General features: G+C 44.5%; 3 protein-coding genes across 4 annotated transcripts; 1 reads left to right on the top strand and 2 right to left on the bottom strand.

Moving 5' to 3' along the window:
• Nucleotides 1-691: 691 nt before the first annotated feature.
• On the bottom strand, nt 692-13688 carry LOC111856354 (mucolipin-1-like). 2 transcript variants are annotated; one of them, XM_023836252.2, is made up of 13 exons: nt 13461-13687; nt 11312-11547; nt 9274-9441; nt 8959-9115; nt 6550-6652; nt 6295-6391; nt 5961-6060; nt 5601-5707; nt 5234-5383; nt 4832-4933; nt 4244-4366; nt 3181-3387; nt 692-2142 (listed from the first exon to the last, which is right to left on the bottom strand). In XM_023836252.2, the coding sequence occupies exons 1-13, from the start codon at nt 13501-13503 to the stop codon at nt 2008-2010; spliced, it is 1728 nt and encodes a 575-aa protein (XP_023692020.2). In that variant the 5' UTR covers nt 13504-13687; the 3' UTR covers nt 692-2007. The 2 variants fall into 2 exon arrangements, with proteins under 2 accessions (XP_023692020.2, XP_023692021.1); XM_023836253.2 differs by lacking the exon at nt 11312-11547 and having other exon boundaries at nt 13461-13688.
• Nucleotides 13689-14414: 726 nt separating this feature from the next.
• Nucleotides 14415-16186, bottom strand: trappc5 (trafficking protein particle complex subunit 5). The gene is made up of 2 exons (XM_023836209.2): nt 15568-16186; nt 14415-15294 (listed from the first exon to the last, which is right to left on the bottom strand). The coding sequence occupies exons 1-2, from the start codon at nt 15835-15837 to the stop codon at nt 14998-15000; spliced, it is 567 nt and encodes a 188-aa protein (XP_023691977.1). The 5' UTR covers nt 15838-16186; the 3' UTR covers nt 14415-14997.
• Nucleotides 16187-16303: 117 nt separating this feature from the next.
• pglyrp6 (peptidoglycan recognition protein 6) lies at nt 16304-20954 on the top strand. The gene is made up of 5 exons (XM_023836208.2): nt 16304-17564; nt 18157-18975; nt 19149-19359; nt 20362-20656; nt 20880-20954. The coding sequence occupies exons 1-5, from the start codon at nt 17504-17506 to the stop codon at nt 20886-20888; spliced, it is 1395 nt and encodes a 464-aa protein (XP_023691976.2). The 5' UTR covers nt 16304-17503; the 3' UTR covers nt 20889-20954.
• The last annotated feature ends 470 nt before the right edge of the window (nt 20955-21424 follow it).

Raw genomic sequence — 21424 nt, 5'->3', positions numbered from 1 at the left:
CTATGTTCTAATCTGAAGACACCATCATAATGGCTAAATGTGTTTCTATATACATCTAATTGTATGAATACTGTCTCTGTATATTTAATACATATATCTGCATGTGAATTTACGCCACTATTGTCTCCTGTTTTCTTTTACTCGCATCTTCCACTTCCCCCTCCCACTAATTCTGGAGAACATCGCTTTCATTTCCTTGAGAATAAAAGCGCCCTCTAGCGGACGCTAGAATCATAACGACTGGGGGGGGGGAAATTGCCGACTGCCATTAACGAGTCTTTCTTCTTTGTAAATTTTCTCGTCAATAAAACATAAGCCACCTTAGATAAAACAACCTACGGGCTGCTCCATTAAGGTTTAAATGCTTATCAAAGCTGATGTTACCTTAAGTGTACAAGCACTTCAGTGGCTGCAGATATCCAAGCGAGAGAGCGATGCAGCAAATGATTAAGAGGAGTGCCAGTGCAGCACAGCAGTATGAATATGATCAACTGTCGAAATTTTATATGCCTGTAATAAAAAATGTGCTGTGTTACGAATAACTACTATTCAGGAAAGGTAAGCAGCCATTATTACTCAGGAGAATCAATGACTATGCTTTAAAAGGGGCAAACATTCAACCTCAAAACAGAGATCAACCCAACACTGAGGTGTAAATTCCATTCATTCATTAATTCACAGGACCCAAAAGGCCCAAAAATCAAAATGCAAGGTTGCTTTATTGAGGCATAAAATGTATACATTTAAAATGAATAATTTATTGCTTTTGTGTCTTGTAACAAGCATATAAAAACGCAGCACTGAAAAAACAAAGATAGCTACAAGGTAACGAACAAGTAACTGAAGAACACTCCCTGCACTTGAGTATTCATTCCTGTCTTCTCTCAACATTTAAAACAAGATTACATGTGAAATTTCCAATTTCCTTCACAACATCCATGTGTTCATTGCATTGTTTTCTGTCCAAGTCAGAAGTTCACCTTAGATTGCAGGCACACAGAAGCAGCTACTTTGTGGGTCTTACTGTGAGCTTGAAGGACTGCAGAGATAATCAGCATCAATAATGCAAAGTGACCCTCAGGGTTCACTATCTCGGCTGGGTCGAGCTTCCTGGGAGGTGCCTGGTTGCTGAAACAGCCCCCTGAAAGCAGAATGTCTCACGGAGTGGAAAAAACAATCAATAAAACTACAGTCTTTGCTATTTTCTTAGACTAAAGTAAGAATTTTCTGAGACAGGTGTGTGTGTGATGGATAATTAGCAAGTGAAGCTGGATTTGTAATGAGGACACGCTGCGGTGAGAATCAGACCTCCACACTGGTCACGCTATGAGTAAAGCTTTCATTGCAAAAACAGCAAAAACACAACAATTACGCAAACAAATATTAGCATAAAAATTGACAGAAATAAAAATTAGGATCTGTAACATTCTGCCAGGGGGCAAGACAAATTCGATCCCCTCAAAATCTGCACCTATGACTGGCGTAAGTCCCTAAAAGACCTGTTTTTAAAAACCACCCCCCCTTCAACAATAGGAGGAGGAAACACAGTGTGATCGACAGCTCTGCAAAATTCCATGAGGTTGCTTTGAGTCTGACACCATAAAAAATCTGTTCCCTTATCCATGAACATCACTGTCTACATACCTAACGTTATACCACAAAAAAAATATTTAAAATAAAATAAAAAACTTACGAACTACCAAATTATGCCTTTATAAGGTGTTTCAGCTAAGCTGACCTAGTTAGATTTAGGTTTGGTTGACATGCAAACCATCCAAGGAAAAAAATAGAGACGTTAAGTTATTCTGCCTAAGGCCTGTTACAGAGATAAAATTAATTTAACTGAGAAATGTCATATGCATGAACTCCCAGCTTATCGTGATGCTGTGATTCAGACAGCAGAGGGCGCTGAACATCCAAAGTCAACTCACTGTCCTCGAAGAGTCTCTCCAAGACGGTGCCGGGACAACAAAGCGTTACAGAGGGAGTCAAGGCGAGACCTTCCTCTCACCAGTCGCAGCAGCAGAAGGGGGGGCAACCCGACGTTTCCAGGCCGCGGAACTTTCCAGAACTTGGCGAGTCAGTGCACTTTGCGATGAAAGCGTGCATGTCTGAGACATGCTCGGGTTCCTGGGTTTGTTGCTGCAAAAAATTCAGGAAGTTAGCCAACTGCTCCATGACACCCGCAGTTCCTCTTCTAAGCTCCTCCCATAGCCTCTAAGCTCCTCCCATACCCTCTAAGCTCCTCCCATGCCCTCTAAGCTCCTCCCAAGCCCATCTCTTCACATTTATCAATCCAAAATCCACCCCCTTCTCCCCTGCCTCCTTACCTGTGCCATCAATCTCTCTCTGCTACCCTACTTTTCAGTCAGACTATGTCCTCCATCCCGCAGACAAGAAGGTCATACATACAACGCACAGCAAACTGAAGCATTACATCCATGCAGGGTTAGTGGTTCAGGTGCTAGAGCAGGTTCTGTATTACAGTTCCAGACAAAAAGTCTGACACACCTGCTTTTAATGACCTATATTAGCGATGTTATTCACCATATTGTAAAAGGCCTCAAGGCAATGAAATAATGCATCAAATACTGTGACGATCAAGAGAAGCTTCTAACATCACAAAATTTTCTCAAATTTAAGACTCTTCAAAATAGCCCTCTTTGGCTTTGGTGACAGCATTACAGACTCTCGGCATTCCTTCAACAAACATTCAGATGTAGCCACCTGGAATGATTCTCTGACAGGCCTGAAGAAGTTCTGGGCACAAGTTGGCTACCCTGCTCTTCGATTGAAAACCCAAACCAGCTCTATAGGGTTTAGGTCGGGGGGGGGGGGGGGGGGTTGTGGGGGCCAGGTCATCTGTCACAGCACTCAGTCTCTGTCCTTATTCACAAGATAATATATACTGCCTGGCCATGAGGTGTGCTCAGAGTCCTCATCTCGTTAAAAAAAACAAATGACTTTCATTAGATGTGTCCAGACTTTTAACTGGCACAGTATCTTGATGTGCAAAGTGCCTAACATGACAAATACTGTAACGACATAAATCGGTAAGAACTGCAAGGCACTCTGTGTCACCCAAGTGAAAAAGCAGGCAGATTGAGATTTCTCCGAACCGGCATACCGAAGCCCCGGCCTGCAGAACCACAGTGCATTCCGTCTCTCGGCCCAGCGTACCGTGATGCTGTCGTAGGCCCCGGTGATGAGGGCGATGAAGAGCGACAGCACCATGTAGATGAAGAGGGAGATGAAGGAGTAGAGGTAGACCTGGCTGAAGACCCACACCAGCGTGCTGCTGTCCTGCATCTCGGCGAAGGTCACGAACATGTCGTCGCCGTTGATCAGCGAGAACAGGCACTCGGACACCATGGAGAGTGAGCGGAACTGGGGGCGGGCGGAAACGGCTTCATAAGAACCTGAGGATGGACTGAAGCGTCTCATCGATCAGAAGACTGATGGAACCTGTCGCCACTGTAGAAGAGCCATTTGGGAGTCTAAATAATATATCAGCTTTTCAGGAGAACCTTAACTGTATCATAAAGAAAATGATTTAAGTGCATTTAGTGTTTACACTGAGAACATGACAGTCAAGGGCAGCTGTATCAGTAGTGGCTCGCACATCCTGTCTGCCACGTCTGGGGGTCATAGGTCATTCTAGAACTGATTTAGGGGGGTTTCAGGCATCCTATATTTAGTATCAACCCCCAGAAAAACTGGCGTCCCGTATTTCTTCAGATAGAAAGTTGCAAGTGTACTGGGTGCTGAGTCACAACCATACTGGGCCCCCCTAAGGACCAAATTCTAGAATGGCCCCTGCCTGCAGCCCCCATGAACCCCCAGCAGATGTGGCCCCTATCCGCGGCCCCGTGAACCCCTAACAGATGTGGCCCCTGCTTCCACTATGACTTCCTTGGGAGGGGGGGCGGATCGTCGCCTTCCTGTATAACTGACCTGGGAGCTTTTCTTTCTTTTTGTTAATTAATAATTTTCCGATATGACACTTAATATTGCATAACTAACTGTTATGTCTGTGATTATGTTTTGCCTGTTTGGAAAGCCTGGCTGGTAAGTGTTATTAAAATTATTTATATCTGAAATCTTGGAACAAAGACAATAGTGTTTTCTTTCCATTCTGTCACCATCCATACCTTTAATCCAGCCAAGGTGTAATACATAAGATTTCATTAGTACTGGGGCGCTGAACTGATAAGAGTTCCCACGCCACCCCCTCTGGTCTCACCTTGACATGGTACGGCCCAAGAACGATCCAGCCACAGAAACAGTAGCCCAGGTAGATGACAGCCACGCAGCAGCAGAAGCGGATCACGCTGGGGAAGGCCGCTTGGAGGGTGACAATCAGGATCTGAGCGAGAGAGAACGGCCAGCAGGCAATCAGTGCACCTTCATAATGCATTTATAATGCATTCATAAAACATTCAGTGGACCTTCATAATGCATTCATAGAACATTCATAAGCAGCATGCAAGTATAACTTAACATCCTAACATACCTTAACAGCGCTAGTATACATTAATAAGAAACATTACATTTGTATACGTATAATATGTTAATGTATATTGAAGCTGTTAAGGGATGTTAGGATGTTAAGTTAAACTTGCATGCTGCTTATGAATGTTTTATGAATGCATTATAAATGCATTATGAAGGTGCACTGAATGTTCTATGAATACATAAAGAATGCATTATGAAGGTGTAATTATTGGGAAGTTTTACCATTTATTCTAAGGCTCAACACTGCCCCTTTAAAAGATTATCTACAGTTTCTTTTAACAGTCACGCCCGCTGCTGGCACATGTCCATCACTCACGTTGTATTTCTGGAAGAAGCTCAGGTATCGGAGAACTCCCACCCAAACCAGGAGCGTCGAGGTGCCCAGCAGGATGCCGCACACATCATACGAGGAGAGGTTCTGTGGGGGATGGAGAGACAGGCTGTGACTGACATCCTGCCAGGGGTGACGGCTCCACCTGCAGTGGAGATTAGGCAACTGTCCCCACCAAGGTCTCTCATGGAAGCGGAACAGTGCCAGTTAAGTGGAGCTTAAGTTGCCCGGAGTATCCTGGCTGCCCGCCCACTTGTTGGCCTATTGAGAGCCAGTGGGAGGTTCTCGGCTGGTTCCTGCCCACCCATACGGCATCATGTGGTCCAGCCAGCCACTGTAAAGTTCTAGGCGATCTGGAACCCCGAGCCTGACGGACGCTGCGCTGACCTTGGACTCGATCCCCATCTTGATGAAGCTTCCGGTGATGGTGAGCACGTCGCTGACGATGAGTAGGATGTACCAGCCGTTGATGAACTCCGACCTGTCAGCCCAGCTGACGCCCTGACCCAGCCGGGTCTGGGAGAACCGCACGTACTCCTGGGAACACCGGAGAGAGGGATGAACGGAGACGGAGAAGCGAGTGAGCGCTGCTCTGAGCCTGACCTCTGATGTGCCTCCTATGTCGACTTGTCTTCCTGACCTTCTCCACCTCTCTCCTCCCCCTGTTCCCACCTCTCTCCTCCTGCTTTCCCATCTGTTCTCTCACCTCCTCCCCCTGTTCCCCCAGCTCTCTGCCCTTCCCTCGCTCTCTCACCCGTTGCAGCAGAACCCCCCGCAGGATGGAGCGTCCACACAGCAGGAGGGACATCAAGCAGACCAAGGACACCAGCATGTCGAGTGTCAGCTGCATGTAGTTCTCCGCTGTCGAGGTAGGGGGCGCCGGTGGGGTCAGCGGCAATAATCACATCAGGGGTGGATGAGTTAGGAGAAGGACAAAAGGACAAAAGGTAAAGGGAGGAAACACTGAAGAAACCAGAGATGGTTATAAGCCTCTGAAATCTTTCTCAGCATACACTTTTGTGGTCTTTATTATTTTTTGTGGTACACCATCTTGCACCCCATTTACTGTGCTGCACCCCCGACCGCCCACCCACCCGCAGAGTCCCTCCCTCACCATGTCCCGACACACTGGGGTCCGTACACTCCTGAATGGAGGCCTGGTTGATCAGACTGACCTTCACTCTGCCGCTGTGAGCTTTATTGTCCAGGACTATCTGTGAGCAAGCAGGGAACACAGTAATCTATATCTGTTAGTGATAACACTAGTGAAAAGACATCACACTCGCACACAGGCATGCACTCTGAGCACTAATCACACATACTGATCTGGGGTCAGCAGCTGTGGCCATCTCGCTGAGTAACACCAATTACTGCAAACACCCGTGACGTTACGGAAAATGCTGGAATGGGACGGGACCTCCCAAACACAGCACCCACGACACCCTCACCGTGATCGTGAAGGTGTAGCAGTCTGGGATCTCGTTGTTTATGATGGTCTGGATGTTAATGGCCTTCAGCTGAAACTGGATGGTGACATTGACAAGCCTTGCAGCGAGAGGATGAAAGGGATGTAGGAGTCAGGCAATCAAAGATTAAAGAGAGAACAAATAGTGATTACACCTCACAAATATGGAAATTACAATAGTGAGAGCTGGAGAATGTATGGGCCTGGTGAGGCATGCGCACAAGAGTGTGGTTCTCACTTTTGGAACTTAAGGGTGAAATTCTTGTAGCTGCTAGATGGGAGACCAGCGTCGTCTGATTCCGGAGCAGGAGGCACAGTTAGAGGGTTCACTCCAACGCAGTCTGAGAGCAACAAGGAGAAAAGCCAACAAACAGTGAAACTGTGCAGAAAGCTTAAACACAGACGATTCAAAACCTCGACAGTCAAACAGGCCTCAAATCTAATCATATCTGGGAAGCAGCTTCACTAATGTGTATGTTTTTTATGATATTCTAAGAATAGGAAAGGATGTCGGCTTTTAACTAGATTACCGAACCTTTCGTAATGACGCTTCGGAGCACAGACATGGGCTATGAGGAAGCTCACCAAAGAATGTCTTTTGTAATGAAGTACTGAGAGACACAGATGAGAAAAATGCAGATGGATGCTGACGACCATGAAAGGAGGTTCAGCATCACCACCAAAAGACAGTCCAGGCCCAGTCCAATCAAGGGTAGTCAAGTGAAAGTCTTTGAGTATAAAACTGACAGACGCATAGTTATTTTCAGAAACAATACAAATATGGGAGAATTTATCTGCTGTCACAACTACACAGGTTAAATAAATCCTCTCTGGGATCTTTTTCTGTTTTTTTTTTTTTAGGTAAAATTCTTTGTTCTTTACGAGTTCTAGCCTTGCTTGGAGGTTCTGGTCATATTTGGCTGCTCGACAATGATGATTTAGTGATGAAAGCATTTCAGTGTTGGTGATCTTTTTGATCTATTAGGGGAAAGAGGAAAAACACTGGCGTGAATTGTGTAAAGTGCGGTAAGGCATTTAATGAAACTGCATTTTTAGGGGTGATACACAATCAAAACTCAAGAGTAATGAATCTTAGCCCATGTAAATCGATCACAATGCGCCCACTTTAATGTTGTGTTTGCGTAACATGACAACATGCCCATTATGCCCATGTTATACCTTGTGATAGAGAGATGGACATGAAATATCCTAATTATTTTTAAGTCCCAAGGGCAGGACACTAATCTATGTTTTTTACTGCCCACAATAGCAGAAAAATCCTGTTTTACCAACATACCTAGCGAGCCAAGATCCAAAATAAACATTAAATGTTAAAAAAAAAAAAGTTTGTCTTTGCTGGTAATGCCACAAAATGTAACAGTGTGGTAAAAAAAACAATGATATTCCTTAATTAGCTAGATGTAATTAGAAAGAGCTAATTATACTGACCAACTTCTGTGCATTCTAAGCTAACAGCATGCAATGAAAATTGCCAATGCACAGTGTACCTAGCTAGGTGCTAATTACTTTTCAGGATGAACTCAAAAAAGGTGCTGGATGCAGTTCAGCACTGTTCCAAATTTCCCCTCTATCATTTATTTGCAGGTGCTGTAGATAGTTAACATGTTGTTTTTATTGTGGATGTTAAAATGCAGAAATGCAAATTTGTTTATTCTGGATGCAGACATCTCGTTAGCCCTGACAGCCGGCATGCTATAACGATCATGCGCATGCAAAGTACTCGGCAATTAAAGCCGATTCTAATGACAGCAGAGACACTAACGGGTGACGGGGTGCATGTGGAACAGCAGGCTGCCCTGCGTCTGACTGGCTAATCCGATAAAACTACAGCTGAATCGAGCCGAGTTTTTCCAGTGATTTCTTAGAAACTTATCACATATTAAATGACTGAGTCGGAGTCTGAGTCTTAGGTCCTGTTTAAACTGGCGTTTAAATGCGTCTTGGGCGATCGCATCATAAGCAGGCAGCTGAGATGCTTCGTTTACTCCAGTGTCGCCATGGTGTCCGGCTGACCACTTCTGTTCGGGTTTTGTTGCTGTCCGCCGACCGTTATTGTGACATCCTTGTCAGGGACGCATCAGGACGCATTAGCATTTATACTACAAAAGACATGTGGTGAAATGCGTCCCAGACCGCCTCGGGAAGTGGTTGGATGAGCGGATCACGATGCGTCTTGGTGGTTGTTCACACTCGTATTTAGTGCCGTCCACTTGTGTAAAGAGCTCACAAGAGTAAACAGTCAACCCAAGTGTAAGCTGGGCCTTATTCACAGTAATACACACCAATAATTCCATTATGCAAGAAGCACATTACCAGATGAAATGTACATATGCCTATCAGCTCCTCGCGGGCCGGACGGATGGTGGCGTTATTGTGATTGATGATGAGCCCAAAGGACAAGAGACCATGAGATGTATGGGATGTACCAGTTATGACGTGGGGGTCAATGTGAAGTATGGGATGTACCAGTTATGACGTGGGGGTCAATGTGAAGTATGGGATGTACCAGTTATGACGTGGGGGTCAATGTGAAGTATGGGATGTACCAGTTATGACGTGGGGGTCAATGTGAAGTATGGGATGTACCAGTTATGACGTGGGGGTCAATGTGAAGTATGGGACGTACCAGTTAAGACATGGGGGTCAATGTCAAAGGTGTCGTTGGCCGGGTCGATGGTGCCTTCCCTGTAGTACTGTTGGCACAAGGACAGGGCGCTGCCATTTACGCCCGTCCCGTACACGTAGGCATAGCGCTCCACAGTCGCCGTGGGCAGAGCGAGGTACTGAAGAGGCGAGGGGGTGAGGGTCAGATGTCAGGTGAGGAGGGGAAACTTTAAAGCACAGATGTGCGACTTGATTATCCTCTTCTGAGGAACCATTTACAGATTGTAGGTATTCCAAGAAAACTGAGGCTAAGGAAATGAGCAAATCAAGACTGCACCTGTTCAATGGTGAAGTTGATGTGGCTGTAGACGTCGCGCTGTGTGTAGACGGCCAGCGCGCCGTCCGCACCCTGCCTATAATCTTTCAGGAAGAGGTGCTTGAAGGCCGCTGTGTTCTCCTCCTTGAAGGTGACCACCATCTGGTTGCTGAGCCCAAACAGAACCAACTGTGGCGAGGAAAGCGGAAGGGACTGGGTGACACCAATGAAGAGAGAGGGCCACAGGCGACACCTGTGTTACCGTGCCCCCCCGGTGATCCAAGCTTATTCCTGGAACTTGCAAACATGCAACTTGAACACCTTGGACAGGTGTCTGGCTCCTATCTGCCACTGTTTGGTGTGGACCAATCTAGGGGTGTTTCTCAATAATAAGAACGCAAAGATCGTACACTTAGTCTTGGCAAGAACGGACTTGAGAACTCGCCCAAGAACTTGGAGTGCAAAGAATCATGGGATTGGTTCCACTTGGCGAGGATGAAAGCAATTTATCCTTGATATTTAGGGCAGGGCAAGAACAACATCTGGGGATTTTAACTAGAGCCCGACCGATTTATCGGCAGGCCGATATTATCGGCCGATATTAGGCATTTTCCAAACTATCGGTATCGGTGTTTATAATGGCCGATAAATGAATATTTCAAAAATAAAATAAAAACGGACGAAACACCCCTTCAACCATGTCATGAGTGTTGGCGTTGTATAGTTTGTCCACCAGAGGGCACTCTACACCGTCCCTGTTGGCAACACTCGTGTATAACGCGCCACACATCCTGCAACCTGCTGATCCAGCCAGAGTCGGGCAGAGAGAACCAGTTATCCGCGAGTGAGGTCATCGGTGAAGTGTGTTCATGGTGATTTGGTCACGAGACATACATTGCTTGAATAACAATTAAAAGAACATCCCCATCAGTTCTCTTAACTCAAATAAGCATGACAAAATTCGTGACTATCATGTCCAGTTTTGCTGCTGTTAAATAAGCCGAGAGTGAAGCGGAATTAGCTAGTAATTACGTTACGTTGTTACAGTGTACAGTAGTTGACTGACTGTCCTTTTAACTTTTGACAATGAGACTGAAGTATTTCTTTAATAGCGTGGCAGTTATAGCAGTGAGACATATCATCTCTCCTTGGCCTGTTATATTGAAAATGTATGTTTTACAATTTGCAGTATGACTTTATCCATTGCTAAATTATGGCTCATCATAGACTAGCTAACCACAAAGCTAGCTAATGCCACTATCAGTGGAAGACCGCTAACGTTAACATTAATGAGCTTGGAAACTACAACGAACTTATTCTGCCTAAATAAAGTAATGATTACTGTATTTATAACTAGCATATCTCTAGTTACAGTCCCTGCATTGTAAAATGTAAGTTAGACATTTGCGAGGAGAGAACATTTAGACATAGAGAAAAAGTATCAAACGTAGCTTGTGCAAAAAAGTTGTATTGCTTGTGCTATTCAAAGTTATATTTATGAAGCTTACCAAGTCTTTTAAAACTGGTAACTTTGATTTGGTTGTTGTTGTTTTTGTTCAAAGGACTTTACGTTTCATACAGTATCTTAAGTTTGTATTTTTATACATTTTATTTATCAGAACTTTAATATATTTTGATGTTCCTCTGTTCTGTTGTGACAATAAAAGAAACAAGTTTCTATTTAAAATGCATTATCATATTATGTTAGTTAAAACTCATAAATAACTACAAATAACTAATGTTAGGGAAATCTGTTAATGTTTTGTTGCGTGTATCTGAAATAAAAAAAAAAAAAATATATATATATATATATATATATATATATATATATATATATATATATATATCGGCCGATATATCGGAATATTGGTTTTAAAACCAACAAATATTTGTATTGGTCGGGCTCTAATTTTAACCATCCTCTGTAGCTCTGTTCTTGGTATTGGAACTGGTCTTTGCCAATGGTCTATGACATCAAATGGGTTTTGTTAACACGACTATGGTTAAGAATGAATATTGAGAAACACCCGCTGTCCCATCTGGAGGGCTGAGCGGGTACCTGCACGGTGACGATGATGATTTTGAGCAGCTGCAGGCCCAACTTAAAAGGCTTGCGGCCCTTGGCGTGGTACTTGTCGCAGGGGCTCATGAAGAAGTACTTCAGCTTTCTGCGCAGCTCAGCTGCCTCCCCCTCCAGCTCCGGGGCCGCACTGCGGCGATCGCCCTCAGAACTGAGGTCACTGGAGCCATATCTCGGCACTGGGGTCAGCAACTTGTCCCACTCCGACAGAGCAGCTGGCATGAAAAGGGAAACAAACTCAGATGGAACTGGGGGGTGGGAGGTCAAAGCCAAGTACAACTCATTTAACTAAAGTTAGCTACAAATGCTCTCAAACAGCGTCACCCAATTTCAGTCCTGGAGGACCAGAATCCAACAAAGTTTGCAGACTTTCCTGTTCAAACATGCCTCCTAAACCAAGTAATTGGCTGATTAAGATTCTCGAGCAGAGATGTCTGCAGACTGTGGTGGATGGAACCATAACTGGGGACCCCTGCTCTAAAGCAAGAGAAATAAGGGTGACCTCACACCCAAAATGCCACAAATATGGAGTGATCCGCTGACTGATAGCATGTACAGAGACTCCCACTCACACAGCTGGCAGTAGGTTGCAGAAATCAACTGAACACAAGTGATGAAATTCCTAAAGGAAACCTGATGTCAACTGAATTTTGATGACTATTTATTAGGGACCGTTACAAATCTAATATATTTTCCAATGACAATGAACATGTTGGATGATCATGTATATTTATATTTAAATATTATTTCAATGGATATGTGGCGGCTGTGTTTAGTATAGAGTCTTGCATGGACGGTCCAAGAAATACGTAATGTCATTCAACGTTTAAGATATTCTGAAAGCTTAAATATCTTTTAATCCTTTACCATAGTCAGCATAGGTTCTCTCAGACATGCTGTCAGCACTTTGCTGCACAATCTCTCCCCGCAAATTGTACCATCTGAGGCAAAATGAGTCATGACAACGTGACGAAAAACCCTCCCAAATATCCATGAGTTTTGAACTGTTCAAAAGAATTATTAGACGGAACGTTTCACATCACAAATAAATGCAATTTATTAATACACTGCCAATGCGCGGTTACTTAATTACTATATGAATATCACACTTCGAACCTCCAGGAATATCTAACAGCCAGATGTAACTACGAATTTTTTTTAATCATACGTCCGTATTGAAAATGAATATAATCAGAATTAGAGAATTCAGGAGACTCGGAAGTGTGGGTTGTACTAATGATTGCAGAAACTTAACGAACGCAACGTCTTATATATCCTGTATCGTTTGAAAACCGGTTTCTCAACTCTGACAGGGTTATTACAGACGAAGCACAAACGAAGCACAAACCAAGCACAGACGAAAGACAATGCCTTTGTTCTATTCTACCACTTGTTATTCCGAGGAAAAACACAGAGAAACACCAAATAACATGAGTGGGACTGACCGATAGATTTTTATGAAACTATAGGTAAAAAGGTGTAGCTGTATTTATGAACCTCTAGATCGTTCATGTCTGTAAGGTTCTCATGCATTCTAAACGTCTGCATAAATTTCATACATATGTTAAAAAGCTTTATACCTGCCTGCCATTGCATTCATAAATGAGAGAACACAAGTAAACGTACATTTGAAAACATTAGACGATGTTAGTCACGAATTAGAAAAGTAAAAGGCTGCACATGCCTGCTAATTACATACCCAGACTGGCACATACTGTAATTTAAAGGATCTCCGTGTTTTCCTTTCCAAAAATGGCACAATAATAACAAGTCTGTGACCATTAATTACCTTACCACCTGTCCCAGATAATTTAAATTTTAAAAGTTATGCTTCAGCGGTTTTGGGATCGATGGGTTATCTTGGAAGCTAAATCATTAGCGTGCTTACTCGAAAACACAACACGGCTTAGAAACCAAGCGCACAGTGACTGGCGGTACGTGCATCATTTTACATAATTTTACACGGGATCAATCCAAACGTTAACTGCGGTTTTCTGTTTCATGACATTATCCAACCATCCATCCATCCATCCATGAAATAGTGCATCACACGCTACGCGATTATATATTCACAATCATTTTAAATCACCGTCTTCGATTTATTCGTCGATTATTAAATGAGACCAACCTGAATCTTTTCGACTGCAGTTATTACAATCCCTTGTAGCCATTATGAAATCTGGAAACGCGTTAAAAACAACGAAATAACAATAATTACATCGTTGCAATAAAATGATATAAGGGTCAGTATGAGAACTGCGGGTGCTGCGCGCGGCGTGGCGTCATCCGTAATTGTGCCGGTGCAGAGCGACGCCGCGTGCGCTCGCACGCGCGCTACCGAGACCCGCACAGAGCCGCGCCCGCAACCGGCGTCCGCTTCCTCCGTGATCATGTGAGGGCTGCAGTGTGACGGGTCTGAGAAAGGGCACAGGAATATTCCGATCGGAGGGACGGCTCGTGGCATGTTTGAGGAAGGACCCGATCGCCAGAATTTAAGGAAATTATGACTACGGCAAAATATCGTGTCGTGGCTGGGAGCGCATTAATCATCATGCTGTACATGATCTGCTGTCCACCTAGCGGGACACAGTTAAAGCTGTTAGGTTAAGAGAAACTTGTGTATGTTCAGACACACATTTGCTGTGCACCTGCACAGTCAATAGCGGAAAATGTCATTTTTAAGTGACACATACTTAGAAGAATACTGGGAACCTCCTGCCTGGATGGTGTACTCAGGGCTCTCGGAGGGATATGGATGTCATGGTGGATTCAGGGGGCCTAAATCAGCTCACCCTCAGCAAACTGTATCTACTGTGGGACCCGTATTTCTTCAAATTGAAAGATGAAAATGCCAACCCACTTGGGAGGGTCCTGAGATGCCATTTTGTCGGGGGGAGTGTCCCAAGTCCATCTTCTATTTCGGCAATTTTTATATTGTACTAACATAAACAGGGCATATTTGACTATATTCTTTATATTCATAAAGAATAATCATAGGAAATGTGTAAAGAAAAAACACATAAGAAAAAAAGGTAAAAATGCTATACATTATCAAATCTACGAAAAAATAATTCTACAATAATTTTCCAATATATATTGTTTTATTTCAACACTTCACATTTCAGCACATGAGGAACTGCACTTTAACAAAAACCAGCAATTCAAAACCCAGACCAACAGAATATCAGGTGAGACAACTGATACTAAATTGCCCAATTTTTACACAAAAATATGTACACACACACACACACACACACACACACAACCTACTGATCAACCATTTCTCCACAGATTTGGTCACCCGGCACATTTCTTCTCCGGTCATTTGTTAAGCTGGTCAGCAGAGACGTGTTCAACTAGAATTTAACTAGTTAAATTCAGCCACTTGGTCACTGGGTGGATGACAAGGCTACACACTTAGCATGCAGCGTCGGGGTGTCAGGGCTCAACTCCAGTCTGCAAAGGTGAAGGAGTCAGTTCTGTTTCACTCCCCCTGAGCACAAAACTGCTTTATTAATGTCATTAATTAGGTCACCTCACCTGGTTCCAGAAGAATCAAAACAAAGTTATTTTTAACATCTGCAGGATTAACCCCCTTCAAAATGAGACATAAACCCCACTGATTCTGCCCCCCCCCCCATTCCCAGGCTCGCTTACTCCCCCCTCTATCTTCCATCCAGGGCTTTGTCCCGCGCGATGACCGCCTCGTCAAACTTGATCATGAGCGTGGTTCCCTTGTGCCAGTGCGCGGTAACCTTAGCCGGGAAGCCGCTGTGGGTGAGGATAGCCTCCACGATGCCGGCCGTGAACGCGGCGCAGTTCAGCGTGCTGTTCTCCTTGGGCACCGAGATAAAGGCGTTGATCAACGGCTCCTTCTCGATGATGTAGTACGTCTTGTCGTCGTCGTTCGCCTGCTCCAGCTTGTCAGCCTCCTTTCCGAACAGGGCCTTCCATACAGACACCTGACAGTCATAATAATTTATATTAAACTATGCAACTTTCAATAAACTTGATATCTTGCCAATGCACACTGATTCGTGCAATACCAACAGTGCTCTTCTTTATATAAATACAAAAACACAATTTGTTAAATCGTTATTCCTTACTAATTTTGGAAAGGTGCTCCTGTGCATTAAGTAAATAAAATGTAGCAATCTTTAATAATAATAAATTTATTACAAAACGCTTCCCACTTATGCTTTAAGGACAGGGCGCGCGCCAAGCACACAGCATACCTTTATGAAGAGCAGTATGTTGAGCACCTTAGTTTCTCTTTTGCCGTTCTTCTCTCGCAGAACCAGTACGTCCAGCAGGCTGGCACCCACACCCTGGCCCAGGTCGGCGAGGCGCGCCTGCAGCTCGGACACGGAGTAGACGCGGCTCTGGCAGTACTGCACCATCTCGGAGAAGAGCAGCGCGAAGGCGCTGACGCTGACCTCCGTCTTGGGCCTGGTCAGGGAGCGCTCCAGGATCGCCGATTTGCCCCTGGTGAAGCGGGTGTCCATCCTGCAGCCTGCGGCTTACACTGCAACGGGAGCTTCTACTCGCAATATCTTATTTAGCTTATGCAGCTTAGCATCAAGCTGTCAGTGCAAACGGATCCAGCACTTGAGTCGACAAGTCCAGGTAAAACCGGCAGCTGGCTGATCGGTCGCGCTTCTGACGGGCCGTATGATGTACAAGATCACGTACAAAAAAATGCTGGATTTGTTATACAGGACACCTCATGCAGTACATTTATCTATAATAAACTAAATAAATATTTCAAGCATTGCAGGCATCGAACTGATTAATTTCACTGAAGCCCTACCTGCTTATGATGAGCTTCGATGTTTTGAACTGCAGACCCTAACTTCCTATTCCGGGTCAGGCGGCTAAGGACGCAAAACGGGGCTTAGTGCGCATGTGGAGAGTAATCGGAAGGTTGCGCAAAATATACCTTGCACGCATTTGCAGTCGTCCGGGATTAATTGCGTGTGTCGTGGTTTTTGTGTAAACTGTCTCTTTCTTGTAATTTTCCCCTTGTTTAACTGTGGGTGAAAGGTAGCCGTGCACGAGAAGCTCTGAGCATGGGGGGACGGTACAGGTTCTGCCATTCACTGTATCAAATACCATGGATATATAGATATTTTGGCATATTTGAAATAAATGTCATTTTAATAACAAAAACAAAGAGTCCGTATTTTTCATAGTGTTACAATGTCCGCTAGAGGGCAATGCGTAGTCATTTTTACTCAGTGTTACACCCTTTTATACCTCGTACATTATAGGTGATTGTTTTAATGTGATGTCTTCTGCACGCGACGTAGTTACACATTTAACACCGATTAAAATAATGCGTCGCTGGATATAGTTGTTGTATGTTTGATATATTCTTTACATGCATTTGCTTCACCATAAGCATGCAGTCTTTGTGCAAGAGGGTATAGTTGGAACACCGCGTGCAGTAGAGGGTATAGATGGAACACCGCGTGCAGTAGTCAGATCTCGTCCTTTCCTGTAAAGTTGTTTGCTCGTGTCCTACCAGTGTACAAGTATGTTGTCATCAGTATGTTTTCGATAAGGAGAGGACCATACCAAAAAACGACGATCAGTAACATATTGACTTAAATTCCGTGCATATATGTGTGTGTGTGTGTGTGTGTGTGTGTGTGTGTAAAATGATAAAGGACATACATTGATGAGGTATTGATTAGCCAACCATGGTATGATAATGGCCGAGTCAAAAAAATACATGGGTGATGGACGGTTACTGCAAATCCTAGGGTGACTATAGGAGAGGTTCTGAAGTGGCTAAGCTAAGCTGGCACGCTTTGACAGACATATCATAGTTTTATATCAACATAAATATAATTTAGACACAATTTTCTTTGACTGCTATTGCACAGTACTGTATATAGTCAGTGCATTACAATTTCATAGGTTTCCTATTGCTCCAGCTCATGAAATGAAATCACTATCAAGAAGTTCGACATTAAGCACAAAAGACCTTGGGAAATTTAAACAGGTGTGTTTTTCCCCACAAACTGTTACACAGGGTGCGACAAACACTGGGATCATGCACTATATCTCTGTGTTGACCTGTGTTAAAAGTGTGTATATAAATATCTTTAGGGAGACCCGAGGCAATTATTGGTGAACATAGTTTGAGAGCAACTGTCATCCTGCAAAATGTCTCCTGTGAAATGGTTTGTGACGCTGGCTGTGCTGATTATTGGCAGCAAAGTCAATGGTAATTATAATTTTTTTATTATTTATTTTAAGGCACTAGACCATGGAGGGTAACTGTATATGCCAATTTTTGTTCCATTTGAACTCTTAATAATTTAGATTATTTGTTTCAAATTAAATTTGTGTCATAAATGATGTAACCTAATGTAATTGTTTCTTGAATTTTATTTTAGAGGTGCATTGGTAAGAAAGTTTTAAAATGGCTTTTTGGCTCGGAGGGTAATTAAACTGTAAAATTTAATTGTAAAAGGTACATTATTTGGCCTTGGTTAGTGAAGTAACTAAGTAGTATCTTTATTGAAATTAACAACAACAGATCAAACACACAGTTGTATTATACTGATGTTAAGGGAGATCAGACGTAACAACATAATGTAATGACAGTGTGGTTACTCAGGACTGGCCTGAGAGCTGCTGATTAAACACTGGAAGCAGTATTTTATAGGAAAACAACATGCTATCTCTGTGGCAGTAAATGTATTTGATATCTGCAGTAAGATTCTAGCACTGTCATTGTGTACTCTATCTTAAATGTGAATCACGTATCTGCTCTGAAACGTCTGTCTCACGCACAAATCTTTCTCCCATCCCAGCTGCCATTCCAAGGCACATGGATGAATTTATCAGGGTGCTGGAGCACGTCGAGGCCCAGAACCCGGGTTTGGGCCCCCTGGGAACAGTGAGAGCCCTTCGCCATCTCGCAGGCTACGGGGATTTGTTCGCGGAGAGCTTCTTGGGCAGTGCGAATGATGATTACAGCAGGGCGGCTCTGGTGCTGAATGTTGAATTCGATGACTTCATTGGCAAAGCGCTTCGGCACAGGGTGAGCGAAGGAGGTGAGGAGGTGGGAGTGGTCCTCATCCGTGATGGGACAACGGTTGCCATGGCGCCACTGCTCTTGGGCATAGAGGCGGGGCTTCAAGCTAAGGTGGATGCACTACATGCTGTTGCCCTGACCAGAACCCTGGGTTTGTCCTTCCTGGCCTTCCATAACTCCCTGCTCCCTCAGCGTCTCGGCCCCAGTGGTTGCTGGGATAGCGTGACCTCGCCTGCGATGTTCACACTGCCAGGGAAACCCTCCCTGGCTACTGAGGCTCTCATAAACGGAGGGATGGATGGAATAATCCTTGGCAAGGAGATCTCCCTACTCACACAGCGCCCCCCCACACTGAGCGGCCTTCTGAAGCAGTACTACAGCTACTCTCTGGGCCCCGGGGGCCTCGACAGCGCCCCCCGTCTCATCAGCGTCCTCCGCAGGGACAACTTCAGGGAGTTGGTGAGCGCCGCATCACTGCGAAAAGAGGTGATGAGCTCGATGCAGGCACACTGGAGGCTGATGGGAGATGTCCGTGTGGTGGGGTCCAAGAGAATTGTGAAGGAGGGCGTGCAGGAGTTCATCCAATCGTATGCAAGTGAGTATATGTGTGGCAAAGGGGGGTGCAGCGGGTAGAGTAGTGGTTAAAAACAAAATGACAACAACAAAGGAGGGAATCCTTGTTATTCATTACTTTATGGCAAAAATGAATGACAGAGAAGTTGTGACTTAATATCATATCAGAAAGGTAACCCCACCTTTCTCCGCTAGACTGTCCAACCATCATCCCCCGGTGCCAGTGGGGGGCGGAGCCTTACCGAGGCACGCCTACCCAACTAAGTCCGCCCCTCTCCTACATGTACGTCCACCACACCTACGAACCGGGCCAGCCCTGCCTTTCCTTTGACCAGTGCGCCGCGGACATGCGGTCCATGCAGCGCTTCCACCAGGACGGCAACGGCTGGGACGACATCGGATACAGGTAGCGTCGCGTGTGCTACGAGACAGGAAGCCAGTCCGTCACAGGCCGCTCGGTCCCAGCAATTCAGAGCCCCAGTGCATGTGACGTTTGCCCCGACCCTAAGTTCGTATAGAGGTTCTGCACTGACGTCATTTTCCCCGGAACACGCCCATTCAGACAGACTGAGTGTAAAAACATGCTGCACTGTGGCTGATTTTAAATTTAAATGAAAGGCAGTTGGACTCGACAGGAATCTGTGCAACTTACCAAAGAACCAGGAGACCTTGGACGTTGATATGTGGCCAGCAATCACATTTCCTGATAACATATTTTGTAAAAATTTTATTTTTAGAAGTTATTTGGCTAACTGTCTGCAGTAGCTTTGGGAAGCAGTCACTTATGAGGAAAACTGTCTCGGCCACACTGTCTAACAGCCCCCATTGTCTATAGAGCACAAGCCTGATCGTCATTGTTTGCTGATAAATGCTGATGAAAAATTACAGTGACACAGAATATTAAGTAATGATGCTGAATATTTAATTGATGAGTAGCTAATACAGTATATCATTTAAGATATGAGCTTGCCCAAAAAATCCAGCATAACTGATGCAAAATGTTAACCATAAATCCACATTTCGGATATTGGACTCGCATTGCAGTGATTCATTCGCCTCTCTTTTGTTTTCAGCACAAAAATAGGTCTGATTTCTTGTTAAGCCAATTTGTACAATCAGACATACAACAGCGCTTTCCCATTTTAGATGTGTTTTCGCAGTATCCAAGCTGAAAGCAACGCTGCCACTTATTGGGCGTGACCACGGTGACTTTCACTTCCTGTGACATCACGTGTGTATCCTCTATACAGATATAAAAGCAGCACAAATATGGAGTTTAAGTGTGAACCGCTCACACTGTGAGTCAGGACACAAACCTTCAGCCATTAATCTGTGGCCAGTCGGCTGTCTTAAATGCAAAATCGTCTCCAGCGTCCTTGGTCTCCACATGCTGCTCTCTGTACCTCAGCTTTGTGGCCGGATCTGATGGCAACATCTACGAGGGCCGTGGCTGGGCCTGGCAGGGTGCCCACACCCTGGGCCACAACTCGAAGGGCTACGGCGTTGCCATAATCGGAGACTTCACCAGCTGCCTGCCATCGCCGCGCACCCTGGAGCTGGTGAGAGAGCGGCTGCCCGCATGTGCAGTGGGAAGCGGCCACCTGTCGCCTGGTTACATCGTGCACGGCCACCGTCAGCTGGTCAACACCTCCTGCCCTGGGGACACCCTCTACAGGGAGATACAGACCTGGCCGCATTTCAGGGTAACACGCAACCGGTGTGATACAACAGTCAGTAAAAATCATCCATTCATTTAGGCTCTTATTGAGGTTAACCAGCTGCTGATCGAACTCAAAATTTATCAAGTACGACCATAATGGAGCCGCCCTGATTGCAGAGACAGACGACCTGGTTACCCTTCAGGACCCAAACGGAGTTTCTCCTGCCTCGTGCAAAACACTCCTTATTTATTTTTATCTTTTGCAGGAAGTCTAAGGCCGAGGAGCAGAGCGCCTGACTGAGGAAAGATGGCATGACGGAATAAAAGTGTAATTTGGTTAAGTGTCATTGGTGTGTATCTGGAACATGGAGGGGAAATTGATCGTCATCACCGGGGGGGGAGGAGTTAGTGTACGGGGTCAGTGTTACACTCCGGACTGCAAGCAAATCCACAGACTCCACAGGATCAAGAACTTAGTACTGAGACTAAAAGTCTCATAACTTGTTCTATTATAAAAATCAAACCAAGTAGCATTATTACATTTCTCCATACGCTGCATTGTTGCCAGGAAACCATTGTTTCTGTCTTCAATGTTAGTTATGTAAGGGTGCTCACCTTCTTTATGATGTAACAAAACAAACCACACGAAACATTCTAAACCACCCACGTTTATTGTATGTGTGAGTACGTTTTTTTAATTATTATTATTATTTCTCTTTTTAAAAAAAAAAAAAAAAAAAGCCAGAGTATTTTGTAAAAAATTAAAGGGATTAGACTGGGACCAGTCACTGCTTAAAGGCAGGACCTTTAT

Source organism: Paramormyrops kingsleyae, chromosome 22, assembly GCF_048594095.1.
Source record: "Paramormyrops kingsleyae isolate MSU_618 chromosome 22, PKINGS_0.4, whole genome shotgun sequence".
NCBI lineage: Eukaryota > Metazoa > Chordata > Actinopteri > Osteoglossiformes > Mormyridae > Paramormyrops > Paramormyrops kingsleyae.
This window is presented reverse-complemented; position numbering and strand designations above follow the sequence as displayed.